Source organism: Petromyzon marinus, chromosome 50 (genome assembly GCF_048934315.1).
Source record: "Petromyzon marinus isolate PM22_M1 ecotype Great Lakes invasive population chromosome 50, UKy_Petmar_22M1.pri1.0, whole genome shotgun sequence".
In the NCBI taxonomy this organism is placed as follows: domain Eukaryota; kingdom Metazoa; phylum Chordata; class Hyperoartia; order Petromyzontiformes; family Petromyzontidae; genus Petromyzon; species Petromyzon marinus.
The window spans coordinates 6,555,349-6,570,305 of NC_133716.1; the positions used below are offsets into that span (position 1 = coordinate 6,555,349).

The 14,957-nt window shown below is 49.0% G+C and overlaps 1 protein-coding gene across 2 annotated transcripts in view; it reads left to right on the plus strand.

Annotated features, from left to right (window-relative positions):
• The window catches only part of LOC116953181 (pappalysin-1-like), a 126,495-nt gene that overhangs the window by 70,837 nt on the left and 40,701 nt on the right, over positions 1–14,957 (plus strand). For both annotated transcript variants that reach the window (XM_076074839.1, XM_076074840.1), the window contains exons 12-15: positions 5,481–5,597; positions 6,179–6,320; positions 9,583–9,793; positions 13,524–13,788. In XM_076074839.1, the coding sequence (XP_075930954.1) occupies positions 5,481–5,597; positions 6,179–6,320; positions 9,583–9,793; positions 13,524–13,788 (735 nt within the window). The remainder of the gene's footprint in view (positions 1–5,480; positions 5,598–6,178; positions 6,321–9,582; positions 9,794–13,523; positions 13,789–14,957) is intronic.

Here is a 14,957-nt window from a genome sequence, read left to right on the forward strand (position 1 = left end):
GTGGCCATGCACGGCTGCGGAGGGCCAAGAGGATCGGAGATCAAGAGCTCAAAGTTGCAAATGCGGAACCTCATTCGTGGCGTTTTTCGATTCTGCTTCCCGATTGGAATGAGTGCGACTCATTCGCGTTAATATCTGCCTGTAAAATCGGTAACATGGATACAACTGAATAAGTTCTTCCATGAAGGCTATCCTACTTGCGAACAGGATGAACATGTACATGTCCTTTACATTGTGGCATTTAGGACAAGGTGAATACGTTTTTATTTCTAAGTCAGTTGCCCTTGACGAACTCGCTGAATCCCCAGGCCTGTTGTTCCGGAGAGTCCTGCTACAGTGGGACGTTTGGCCAAACCGTTATTGAGTCTTTGGCTTCATGTGGGGGGGGGGGGGGGGGGGGTAACACTCAGCACTGCCACTTCCTGGCCACCTCGAAGCCTCTTGGCAACAGCACCTGGCATGCCGTCTTGTCAGCCTTCCGCTTACTACGCCCAGGCTCACCGCTGCTTAGTTTCTGACATTCCGATAAGACAGGATGCGTTTGGGCAAAATTTGGTTGTAGACAATCTAATGGGATTATCACAATTCGTTAAAACAGTTTTCATCCAGACCACAGCTGAGCTGGTAAATTATTATAATCCAAAATAGGGCATTTCTCACAACCATTCATGAACAATTAAATAAATAAATAGATTAGCTACAGTATTTTCAAACGCTTTTCTTTTAATCTCCAGCGATACTGTTTTCAGGTGGAGCAGTGGCGCAGTGGTTCGGACGCTGTTTGATTCCTGGCCACAGCTAAGATCAGCAGCGAGTGATACGAAAACCTGATCCTGTGCCGCACTCCTTCACCAACCAATGTGGTGAAGTATGGTCAAATAGTACCCAATATTGGCACGGCCCTAGGGGGAGACCTTCATCTAACAGGGGATTGACAAAGGCCTGTATATTATTATTATCATTATCATATTTTATTTCATATCATTCTGAAATTTCACAAAATGTATCTCAACAGCAACAATCACTGCATAAAATGCCAATGCAGACGGTCTACAAAAAGAGAGATGTTACCAATGACTTTAGGCATCGTCGCTAGCGTGCGGTTAAGGGACACATTCCTTTCAAGTAATCCGCGAGCCACGACGTGCCAAGAACTGCCCCCTTGAGATGCACAACAGCGCACTTGTGTTTACTTGAAGTGGCACTTGGCACATACACACACACACATGCACAGCGAGAGGTCATTTAACTTGGTAGCCAGTTTACATTAGCTTACAATGTGCCGGCACGGCACTCTTCAATCACCTGCCATTGCCGACTGCGAAGATCAGTATTTAATCTTCAATTAAAATATAAATATATAGGTGGGTGCTTTTGTGTAGGCAGCGTTGTCAATGTGGGGTGGTGGCAACGTGGACTGGCTTGCTGCACAATGAATGCAGCAGCCAGAAGTTTAGTCCCCGGCCGCTGATAACATCGGTGGCGAGTGATATTCAAAACCAGTCCTGCCATCCTGCCTTCACCACCTTTACCAACCTGCTCTGGCCAACGCGGTGAAATATGGTCACGTAAAGAAATCCTCGTCTGTCCAAGAGTACGCCTACTACAGAGATGTAGCTATGAAATCAGCTCATGTGCAGTAGTTGTACGGATTGTGATCAGGCCAGCCCAGAGAGGTGGGGGGAGGCCTCACACAAAAGAGGCCCCAACAATGGGCCAATTTCATCCCCCCACTCATGATTGAAAGCGGCCACCACATGGCATTCTGTCCCGACACCGAGACACCAACATCCAGTTGTGGATAGATCACAGCTGATGTGCTGCTGCTGATGACAAACAATGACGGCGGGCTAAAGAAAGGTGCGATCCGCTGCCACAGATGGCAAACCCGCTGCCGCAGACGGCCGAAGAAGGGGCATGCCAACGGTGCTGCCGCGTCCGATGGGAGAAAGGTGTTCTCTACCTGGGGAGGGTGGGAGTGGGGTTGGTGTCTTGGAAGGCGGAGGCGGGGGAGGGTCCTACGCACCCCCTCCCCGGCCAGGAGACGCGGGCGAAATGGCACTCCGTTGCGTTCTGAACAGCCCCCGGGACTCGAGCCGCCGTGCGTCACACTCGCTTGTGTCTTTTTTTTGATCTGCCGACCTCGGATCCGAGGGCAGGTCCGCACGAGTGCGGCGCGGCGAGCCGGAGGGGCGTGGGAGCCGCTTCCCGCACGGCGGCCCGTGTCACGTGGGGATGTTCGCCGAGACGAATTGGGGATTATTAGGTTCGGCCGATTGGTTACAATGAGTCGGGATCGAACCTATGCTAAGTGCTGTACACCAGGCTGAAGCAGATAACATCTCGCCACCTCAGCGGACGGAGCCGAGCAACTCTGTTTACAAGGACGAGCACAGCCAATTCGGGTTAGAAACAAGCATTGTGTTTATTTAGATTATTTTGGTGCTATCAATGTCCAAATGACGGGCCACTTTGTGGAGTGACCACTTGTGGCCCGGGTCGCTTCTGAAAAAATAAGTTAACACCTCAGTGGGCTTTGCCTGATAGAATTGGGATGGTTTAGTTTTATTTGTATGCGTTTGGGTGATTTTTTTTACCTTAATTGCCCTTTGCACTGCTATCATGTTGTTGTTCTTACCCACCCCTACTAGTACATCTGTGAAAAAGAGCTTAATAGCTCATTGGCTTGCTCCAATATAATAAAATATTCAGATTCTGATTCTGATTTGCTCGACATCCGATATTTCGCACCGCATGCTCTGCTGCGAAACGTCAGACATGGGCGAGTTGTGAAAGCACAACCCGCAGTGGGTATTAGTGCACATCCTCTCAAACGTATTAGGGGAGCACCCAATAAAAAACAAAACAAGCAACTCGTCAAGGGACGCTTAACGGCACAGTGGTAGTAAAAGCTGCTCAATGAGGCATTTAATTTGCCTGAACAGAATTCCAGTTGTTCCCTGGTGCCTTGTGAGAGTGTTAAAGCCCCCCCCCCCCCCCAATACCAGAGGTGACCAGGTGGCACAGAGTGGCGAGTTAAATACCATGTCAGAGAACTGAGCTGAGGGTTGAAATACCGAGCTTTGGCCACTCGCGATTTGGTAACTTTAACTTGTAACGCCGCCGCGCGCCAGTATTCGTCCTCGCTCTCGAGCGGAGAGGCGGAGGCGACGGTCTCGGAGGCGTGCGGAGCGACCGCGGTCGACTGGGATAAGATGGCGGCAGCCACGCGGTGAGACGGCGACAAAATCCTCCGCCCCACCGAGTGTGGCGGAAGCCTTCATCCAGCAGTAGGGCGTGAGAAAAAAACGCGACGATCACGACGTTTTTACTCCGAACAACACTTTGGCTTTTTTTACACTCAACGTCCCACACACAGCAGGTTGGTGCGTGCAACACTTTGCTCCCACTTACAAACATTCAGTAGTTGGTCGATGACACCTTGATATATAGAGGACCCCAAAGCTTGGGCAATTGTTGACGCCGGATGACTGCGTGGCTACCTTCCTGATCGTCTGTGATTCCTATTATTACATCAGAGACAGAGGGAGCACATCCCATTAATGAGCCTAACATGCTTGACTTGTTCAGGCATATTAGACACATTGCAACTCTGTTACATTGCAATGGCCCACGTAAAAAAGCATTATAATAAGGGACATACGTGACAGGAGTTAATGTACAAGCACAATTAATGAATAAAAAATCCACCCACCTTCAACGTTAACGCTGAGTAGGTGGAAAATTATCGTTCTCTTGGCTAGGCAAAGCATTGGCTGTGATTACAGGCTGCAAATTTATGTTGAACTTCTTTTGCACCGTACTTAGCCAAACCATGCTAATTTGAGTCATTAGCATCGTCGTGAGCAGCCACTTTAAATCAACCGCTGGATGAAGGCCCTCTCCCCACTCGGCCGCATTTGATCACGACCCAGCGCTCCCACCATCCATCTCAGTCCTGCGCACGAAACTAACATCCCTTTATTTCAATGGTGGCAAATTTGGTTAGAGAATGGATTCTTTTTTTTATTAAACTGTGGTGAATGCAAGTGGCCTCCAGTGGATGGAACGGGGCCACGTGAACCCACGATATTCGACAGCTACGAATTGTAATAAATGTATTGTTACGCGCGCGATGCGGTGCATCGTTAGCTCGGAGGCTCGATATTAACTCGCGCATCTGTGCTGCGACCGCGTTCGTGATGGAATTGGTGCTCTATTTGTTTGTGCTCCAATCTCGTTATGCTATCGCATACAACTCGTATCTACGTGTCCCGTGCGACTTACTATTTACCCGTGCGCTACGTTCTTCCTGCGGACAAAACACCTGGCAGCAGGTTCATCTCGTTTCTTTTTTTCTTCCATGCTGCTCGGACAACTGAAGCAAAACTCTCAGATAATCACAGACAATAGGATTCACAACCTAGCCATAGCCCTTGTGACAAATCGGATTACAGGATTGCCTATCAATAACCATCATCATCATCACATTTCGTCATTTGTTTCCACTTGTGCCAATATGCCCAAACGTGGTGGCCACATCTGTCTGGCACCGAATCTCTTGTGATGTCGCCGTCACTCAAGGCATTCTCTGCCATTTCTTTCTCTCTCTCGCGCACGCGAGGGAGCAACACGTAGATCAGAGTTTTATACGATAACATAATGACATTAGAGCGCAAGTAAATAGTGCACCGCTTCAACACGTGCATAATTCGCTGCTCGAGCTTCGACGGCCAGACTCAATCTTCGCGAACTTCCTTCCGCAAGATAACTGATGTTTTGACTAACCTTTCTCCATCAGCAAATTGCCAATCTCTTCTGCAGCGTGCACCCCCCCCCCCCCCCCCAACTGCCTCTACGGAAAATGAAAGGCACCCTGGTGAAAAGGGCAGCCTCACGCAGGGCTCCCGTGTCCTGGAGTGTAAATCTGATGTGGCTGCGGCCCCCCCCCCCCACCACCACTGAAGAGAGAGAGAGAGAGACAGAGAGCAATGAGGAGGTGGCTGGGTGGCTCAGGGATCAGAGAGACTGAACAAGGACTTCTGGGAGCCTGGGTTCGAATCCATGTTTTCTGCCGCCCGTGATGATACCGGGTTTCTTAAGTGCGTGTGAATAAATAGGTTTTTCACTTCATTTGGTTTCAATTGCAGCTCCGATAATGCAACTGTTGGTTGGACTGTCAAGCGATGAACGGTTCTATCTGGACTTGGTTACCTTTCCTACACTTTGCACTTCTATCCGTTTTTGTATTGTTGCTGTAACTTGCTGACCAGCCCCTACTGGACATTAAAAAAAGAGAGATTCATAGTTAATCTGATTTTTTCAGGATAAATAGTGATTCTGATTATGAAAAAGAACGCCATAGCTAATCGGATTCCTGCCTCCAAGTCAAAATGCAGATTCCGATTCTGATTCTCTTACCCTGCTGCGCTCGCACCTCCTACGGCCGCGACCTCTCCACCCTCCCCGCCGCCACCCAGGGCTGCCGGAGCAAGTTCGTGGTGCTGCCGGAGGACATGTCGAGCTACGCGTGGTTCCCGTGCTTGCAGGCCGCCGACCCCGACACATACCCCTCCGAGAACCCCTACTGGATATGGGTGAGCGAGCGCCGGGCCGCCAAGGTCGCTCTTCGTCTCGCGTCGTCAGGTTCGGAGCCACGCCGTTGGGTGGGCGTGTGGCATTGATGCTCTCCGCTCCAGGTGCCGCGGTAGCAAGATGTTAACTCCCTCGCCCGGCATGCAGGAGGTCGCGGGTTCGTCCCCGACCCCACCTGATGCCTGTATATTTGGAGTTTGCGTGTTCTCCCCGTGCTCGCGTGGATTTTTCTCTTGGGTCTTGCGGTTTTTGCCTCCGCATTTACAAACGTGAGTTTGGAGTAGTTGGCTGCTATAAATGTCCACGTGTTAAAACCACATCGTTGGCGCTACCATTTGTGGCCAGGTTCGCTTCTGGAAAAGAGATGTACAGCTCAGTGGGCCTTATGTGGTAACATACAAATATTTTACTTGTTTTTTTTTTATACAAACGAAGTAATATCTGCTTAAGACACACTGACCAGCGACCGAGCGACCGACACGAATGCGGGGCAATCCTGCCTTGCAGCACTGGATTGGCAGAGGATGGTTGAGTATTACCATTGCCTTCATGAAGCTGATGACTGTGCGGTCTGTTGCCGCAGGTGAACTTCCCCTACCCTCGGATCGCCACGGCGGTGGTGATTTACTTCTCTGCCGATGGCATCGGCAGATCCCTGGCCAACCGGAGCCAGAAATACGTGCACGTGTCACTCATCGAAGACGATGGCACGAGTTACTCCCTAGGTGAGTTTATATGTTTACATATAGTTACCTATAGATTTACATCACGGTATATATATATTCATTTGAAGCTTTCGTGACTGTAGGAATCCATACTCTTTGGTTCTTTCGGTAAAGTCACGTAGGTAGAAAATTCATAGATCATGACGTTTCGATCGCAACGCAAGCACTCGTCATCAGGTGAGACCAACAAGGCAGGAGAACTGCTGACGAAGGAGAAAGAGCTGCTGCAACAAGAGGTTATATAAGGTAGCAGGCAAGCTGTTGATGCAGGCTGCTTCTATATATGTATATGTACTCGCGGTTTATGTTCGTGTGCTTTAGTTATCTCCCGTTATCCAGGTTTTTTTCTTCCATTTAATCGGCCAGCGACAAGCAAAAGTGTTCTTGTCATTATGAGGATGCTGCTGTGATGTAGCGGTGAGCACACTGGACTTATTATCCAGAGGTCGCCGGTTCGATTTCATCTCCCAGGTGCGGCGGTTTAAACAATGGCCACGTTTCTCAAATTCCCCAAGCAACCTGTGTCTTGACTCAAATAAACGCGTTACTTTTACGTCGGTAAATAAATGTTTGATGACTTCATCATGGTATTTTACAATTTCTAATCCTTCCCTCCTATTCGCTTAGGCCCCTCGTAACCTTAATCCTGCCCTGATCTTGGCCGAGCGTCTGCTACTGAATTGCAATCTCCACATCGATGTGTGAGTGAGAAGAGAGCGGGCACAGACATCGAATTAGTGTGGTAAAAAGTGAGATTTTTTTTCCAGACAACCCTAAGATGTGTGTGTGTTTGTCTTTGTCTTCTGTATTGGAATGGTTAGCGCACTGCGCTGCGAACCTGGCGACCCGGGTTCGATTCCCGCTCACGGCCACCACTGGTGGCGATTATATGAACCGGCCCTGGGGCTCCCTTAGGTCGACTCAGCCAAATGAGTGCGGTGTGTGTAAACGTCACCAATGGGGAGACAAAGGCGGCCGGGCCTTCATAGGTGCTACTCGCTAACAGCACTTGCTACCAACGGCTTGTGAAAGCTGTACGGGGGGATCGTTGTCTTTTTTGTGTCAGAAGTGTGGCCGACCAAAAGCCTTTTCAAAGTCCCGCTCAGCCCTCGGTAAGGGAGAGCTTCCCCACGGTTGGTACAGGGCGCCAGGCAAACACAAAGGAAAGGGGAGCGGGTTGATGGTTGATGGAAATGTGCAGACGGGGAAAGCCGCGTTACCCCTCATGCGAGTCTTTTTTTTATTTTTTACAGTAATGGACGAGAGGTCAGAGGTTGAACCGTGGCCGCGGGGACATGATGGACGACAATTTGGTCGACATCACGGGCCGCCCCAAAGGCAGCCACCACGGCTGCTTTAGCTTCGTTGAGATTTCACTTCGCTGGCAATTGTTGGCGGTGGAAGTCACTGGGGTGAGAAAATGGGTAGCAGAGTGGGGGAGGTCACATTTTTTCTATTATTGTTATTTTATTTTTATTTCATGCAACGGGCTGGTAAAATCGTTATTGGGCTCGGATCAATAGTCTAAGCGCTGTGAGGTGCTGCAATGCCAGAAAGTTAGTCCAATGGACTATATTGCATTGCACGGTATAAATGACAATGCACAGAGCTGCTTTTAACGGGAGATGCAATGCATTTTGTTCCTGTGCGTACCTTTCTGGCAAAATGCATTGAATTCAACTGGTGCTAAGGGGCTATTGCTCAGACCACATATCGACTCGTATTTCAGAGGGTCCTGTGAGTTCGCTGAAGACTTTGCGAGCGAATTGGCGCGCGTGCAACGTCGGGTAGAATGAATTCAATTCTCATGCGCTCCCAACATGCATGCATTTAGTCACGCATGCGAGAGACGAACGCGAAAATAATGCACCGCTGTTGCAAGTGAGGTTAATGGGAAGAAACGGAGAAAAAAAACCTTCCCAAGAGAAAAAGCCGTAAGAACGAGATGGAAAAAATGTTAAACAACGCAAAATAATCACGAACCAAGACCAATACTATTCATGCATTGGGGGATGAATCATCAATGCCCTGTGAGGAGCAAATGCTTGGCCAAAAAACATCAACGCTGACATAGAGTACATCGTGGTGAGCGCACTGTGCTATGAACCCCCGCTGACCTGCGTTTGATTCCCGGCCACGGCTATAACGTCAGCGGTGAGTGATACCCGAACCAGTCCCGGGTCCCCCGCTCCTTCAGCACCCCGCACCCTTCAAGGCGAATATGAACAAATACCACCCATGGCTTCATTTGTTGCACTGGAGACCAGGAGACCGTTGATAGATGGCATTAGTCATGGTTTGTCACTTAGCAGAGTAGGCAGTGTGAAGCCTGCCATATTCTACTCCACACCCATGACTAAAACAATGTGGCTAGGCCTTCATCCAGCAGTGGACAGTCAAAGCGGCTGTACGGAGTTCACCGTAGGTGGGTTTTTTCTCTCTCTGTATTTGTCTTTTTCCTCTTCTTCTTCATTCCTATGGCTGATGTAGATGCAGAGTAACAACTACAACTTCACATTCAGGAGACGCAAAATCAGAAGCGTTCCGTGAACAGAGAAGTGTGTGTTTGGTCGAACACCGTACGGATGAGATGCAGCAGTCATTCTGGTAGACCACGTCCTCGACATGGGTGGGATATTAGCGGATAATAATTAAAATGAATACTGCGCGTCCCATCCAAGGATCCCAATGCACCATGCGTGGAAAGCAGGAAACAAAAACGGAGCCCAGGGCAATTGACCAAACTGAAGAGGGAAGGCCACTTGAAAAAGATGGGTTTTCGAAGCAGACTGAAATATCTCTACCGACTCCGATGGCCTGATTTCAAGTGGGTGCCACACTAGCAAAAGCGCGATCACCAAAAGGAGCGCAACCTAGAGACCTGGGAGTGCTGAGCAGTTGAAGATCAGAAGATCGTAAGCACCTTGATGGAATATATATAAAAATGTATTAGTTCCTGCAAGTATTGTGGGGTGAGATCTTTTGAAGAAGACAATCAAATAGATATATTTACTCTAGATTTTAAGCTTTCGTGACTGCAGGAATCCATACTCTTTGGTTCTTTCGGTAAAGTCACGTAAGAACAAAAGAGTAAAGATATATTTACATTGGACATCTACAAAAAGAGCTTCATAGCTCATTGGATTGCTTCAGTCCAAATAAAGATTCTGAGATCACAAGGGCGAAGCAAAATCAGAGTGCTGCTGCTCTCTCTCTCTCCCTCTGTGTCCCCCCCCCCCTTCTCCCTGCTTTTGTGTTCCAGGGAGCTACCCCATCAGCTGCAGCTTCAACCCCTTGGTGATTCCGGTGACCTCCCCTGACCCCTCGGCACCCCAGGTCTTGACTCGGGGTGTGCAGGTCAGCATGGGGTCACCGGAGGTCGCCATCTCTGGGGTGGCGCTGCGATCAGCCAGTCAGGGGGATCGCCCGCACTGCGAGGAGGAGGAGGATGAGGAACCGCGCGGATCAAAAAGGTCACCGGAGTCAGCGTTGTCGTTGCTTCGCTTGTTTTCCTTTCCCCTCCCCCCTCCCGGGGGTTTCGCTCGGTCGTCAAATTAGCGACGGCCGCTCCGTCAGCGGCGAGCAGCCGATGGGTTAGCCCCCGCGATGCTTTGCAGGAACCGATTTCCCTTTAGCTCTACGTATGTACGAACATGCGTGCATCAGACTTCTTTTGGCACCGTACCTTGACAAAGATTCCCATCGGAGGCGCAGGGGAAGGACGACAGATATTGCCCAACGAGGTCCCTACGATCTTTGGATCACCTTCTTCTGAGGACTCCAAGGTCAAGGATCTTTTGCTGGGGTGTTTGGGTTTTTTTTGCCACAGTATGCCTCTCGAGTTGTGGAACGCTTTGCTAATAAGACACTCAGAGTCGTTAGGTATGTTTTAAGTCTGTCTTGAAAACTCACCTCTTTAAACAGCCCTTTGGATACCACTTAGTACTGCCCATTTACCCTACAGGTTCTGTTCATTTATTGCCTTCCATACACGGGCGCATTGAAATCTATGGATGAAATGCGCCTTACAAATGTCAATTATTGTTAAGCGGGCTGCGTGCTTTGAAATGTTCGTGTGCGTGAACGTGTGTCCACGCGTGTTGACGCGTCTGGATGTGTGTGTGTGTGCATGCGTGTGCACGAGTGTGGACGCGTGTGGATCGATCTGCTTATCGGCATGTTTGATTTTTTTTTTGGTATCACTTCGCTTGTTTACCCAGAAAATCCTCGCTGAGTCTCGATACTCTATTTCAAGAGGGTCACGCTGATCTTTCACAGTGGAGAGCGCTCTTGCTCAGTGTATGTATGCGTGGACGTTGGACTTCTTTTGCACCATACGGAACCAACCGTGCCAATCAGACCTCCTCAAAGCCGCGACCTCCGGGTACGCGGGAGGTCGTGGGTTCGGAATCCAACCTCGTGGTTGCGCGGATTTCTCTCTGGACCCTCCAGTTTTCCCTCCACTTTCATGAACATGCATTTCGTTTATTCGGCTAATTGGAGGCGCGGTGGGAAGGGCAACAAACTAAATAATTGAGTGATTTGCAGTCTTTTTTTTTCAGCGTTGTGATGTTTGTTCAATGGCAGTTAGAGTGCGTGATATTTTTTTTTTATCTCTGGAGGGAAACCCGCGCTGAACACGGGCAGAGAACGCACAAATCCCACTGAGAGAGGCGCCCGAATCGGGAATCGAACCCATGGCCTGCTTGCTGTGAGGCGCGAGCGTAACCACTGTGCCACCCTTGCACCAATCCGGCATGCACGTCTGTAAATGTTAACTCGGCAACCTGTTCATGTCATCGACTTATACACGTCAACCCGTTGACGTGCGGACCCTCACGGAGTTTATGAGTTCGTGTTTCAACGTTAATTACCGTAACTAAATTTCGATGAAACTACACGGCAACATTGCCACCTACTGGCAGATACATCCGTTTTGCGGGGCGGTCCTGTGTTCACCTTGTGCGGTATAGGCACAGCTGCCATTGGGCGGTGGGGGGGGGGGTCCCCCTTGGCTCGACTGCACCAGTGAAATGTCAATGGCTTGGGGCTTGTAATTTGATGCAAGGTGCTTTAAGTCGCGAAAGCGTGAAGTATCCTAAAAAAAAAAACCCCACATTATTCGATAAAGTCAAGTCCATTTGGGGACTTTCACTGGGCGGTGCATCGCTCTGCGGCAGGGATTTGGTTTGTCATGTGACAGTCAAACGAAAGGGTTACCGTACTTTTTTGCGATTCTCAGAGTTGGATTTTTTTGCGAAATTAATCAGAACTTCGAATGTAGCCCGATTGTTTTTGTTGTTGTTGTGCAGTCATCGGTAACCAGGCTGAGACCATGAACTCACTAATGCTTGAGAACCCTATTTTATCATGGGGGGGGGGGGAGGGGGGGGTGGGGATCAGGAGTGCTGGCTCAGTATCCCTGAGCCAGCGAGCCACTCCTCTACACGCCTGGGTATGTGGGGGTTATATGACCACACATCCCCGCACTGGGTTGGTGAAGGAAAGACGAATAGAAGAAGTGGCAGCTTAGAAGTACAGCGCAACGCTGAATTTTACTATGCTGACAACTTAGCAGCCGTTAAGACATGTGTATGCATGGTGGTCACCTTTCCAAGCATAATTAGGGTTCAACCTGGCGTAGCTTCCGAGGTCGGATGAGGTTGGGGACGTTTCGAATGAAACGGTCATTTGCTAAGAGCCGCATATGCACGCATGAACATACACACAAGACACATCGATGAAGTTTCCAAAACTCGACGCCTCACAACCCACCAATCGGACAAAGACGGCGGTCACCGCATCGCCACGCTTTCAGACGCGCTTCTGCGGCCGTCTGGAACGCTCTACCTTCCGATACCAGAAAGCCACTGGCAATAGGCACTTTGAAATTTAGATTGAAAACTCATTTCTTCAGAACTGCTTTTTGTGTTTGGTTTCGTTGTCCTTCCCCCGCACCTCCGATTCGCACGGTTGGCTGGGTACGGTGCGAAAGAAGTTCGACATACATGCATACGCCTCTCCGCACTAGGCAAAACACTACAAATTAAGTCGTCGCACACGACACACACCTGATGGTTGCTGAACGCATCCTACCATGACGTGCAGAGTGCTGATTCAAATTAAACCGGACGTGCTGTGTGTTTGTGCACCGTGATGTCGGAAGAGAGTTCTTAATATGAATCACTTAAAGAAATATTGTGGAAAAACACAAATAAAACAACAACAGCTTCCGTGCGATTATAGACTTTAATGAAAACTGACGTTTTGCGGGCTAAGTATAATCGTAAATAAAAAGTCAACGGTTTTTTGCTCGAACGAGCATAGTAGAAGCATTTATTTCCTGTTGACAGCCCTGAGCCATTGGTGGGTATTCCACATTCCTGTGGTGGGGGTGAGTCATGACACAGGACATAGACTACTCAACAGCCACATCAAGGATGACTGAACACGCGACATTAATGATTTCTGACACGGAGTATTAAATTAAAATGACAGCTCCACACAGATGAATTCAGGAATATCTTGCTATGCAAATATCTCCTGGCGATCTCGCAGAGCCCAAGCCGAGACCACCAAGCTTAAACAACCCTGCTTAGCTTACAAGCTTTGACATGTTTAGGCACATGCAGGGGTTATTTGCCAATATCAATGTGTATATTGTTTTAGATTTAGATTTTACTCGTTTGCATGTTTAAGCATCTTCATCTGCACTTGTAATCTTATAGTTTTAAGGATTACAAAACATATATATCAGAAAGCATTTCACAGCTTGTAGAAGGAACTACGTGATATTTGTACTATTATTCGGAACACAACATACTTTTGAAAATAATGAGGGTAGACTCGCAAGACTTGCTAAGAAGGCATGGGAATACAACAAAATAGCCGAGCTACGCACACACACTGCGCCAATAATCCCTTAAACCCCCCGAGTTAGATTCCTGGCCACGGCTCACATCAGCGTCAATTGTCTGGACCTGTCCCGGGCCTCCTCCAGGTTGACTTCAATGAGTACCTGGTGCAGTGTGCAAGCAGGAGAACGGGGAGGGTTGCTGACCACACCACCCCAACGCCTATACCGCACCAGCCTTCATCTTAGCTGCTCAGTAACTGCACTTGCCCCAACAGTGTGTGAAGGTTTACACGGGGGGAGGAGGGGGGGGGGGGGACACACCTTTGCCTCTATACCTTGTGTTGCAGCTGCGAGATGCAGGAGTCACCTTGCGCGCGGCCGCACGTGGAGAACGGCGCCGTGGTCTGCACCGGCGACGCCGGAGAGGCCCTGGGCGGACGTGACGGCGGGGTGCAGACCGCGTGGGCCGAAGGTGCCAAGGAGCCGGAGGCCCGCGACTCCGGCGTGGCGTGGCGGCAGGGGATGACGCCAGGAAGCCAGCGGTGCTCCGTCACCTGCAACCACGGCTTCCAGCTGTACGCGCGCGGGGAGAAGGAGACCAACGTCAGCAAGGTACGCGCGCGGTGCTCGGTCGCGGTCGTCGTCCGCCGTGGTCAATCCACTGCTGGATGAAGGCCTCCGCCAAGACGCCGCGATGTTACTTTCCTGCCCGCACGAGCCGCTTTCAATTTGCGCCATCTCCTCAGTGGACACTCTCTCGGGCGTATTAAAATTCCTTGGCTTCCACTCCGTTGTTATTCTTGACCATCTGCCATCATCCCTTCTTGCAACATGTCCTGCGCAAGTCAACCTACATTTTTTCCTTACACTTTTAATGACGGCATTGTCCTGCACATGTCCTCGTAATCCGTGTGTTCCTCTGTCTCCCAGTGTAATTCCGGGCGTGCATCTCTCCGCATTTCCTTTTTGGGCACCTTTCACTTTTTGTTCTGTATTTTGTTGTTAAAGACCGTGTCTGTGAAACAGGTAGTACGCACACATTAAACACGCGCTTCTTTCGGGGTACTCTATTGGTATTTAACTTTTCATGACCAAACCCACTTTTTTCAAAGCCCTCCAACATGATCACTTCCTCCTCTATATTTTACCATTTTGTTTCTGTTGGACTGCCAACGGCTCTCCGAGTTGCGCATAGGCAGATGTAATTTTTCCAGTTGTGTCCTTTTCAGATTACTATACAATTATTTTCAGATTACCATACAATTTCTTTTCAGATTATCATACAATTCTTTCAAGGCTGCTCCTGGAGCTCATGCAACCTTTCAATGAGCATGATTTGGTTGAGGTAAATACGCTAATTTATTTTGGTTTTGAGATCACACTTTCTCTGCCACTGCACCCACTGGTCTGGAATTTCCTTCGCATGGAAATCGACAACCCTGAGACCTTTATATTATTTTGCTGCCGTCAATTTTCACGCGATAAGCCACTTGTTTTGAGCTGACATTTGTGGCCCAATTCTTCTGAAAATACGTTCATAGCTCAGTGGGCTTTACCTGGTAATAAAACACATAGTTTAGCTTTATTTGTATTTAAAGTGATTTGATAACCTTTCATGTACTTTGCACTCCTATCGTGTTTTTTTGTATTGTTTGTTGTTGTAACGTTCTAACCCCGTGTCCCTACTGTGAAAAACGAGCTTTACAGCTCATTGGATTTCTCCAGTATAAATACATATTCTGATTCAGATTATGGTTCAATCCAACCTCAGCACTTTCCTT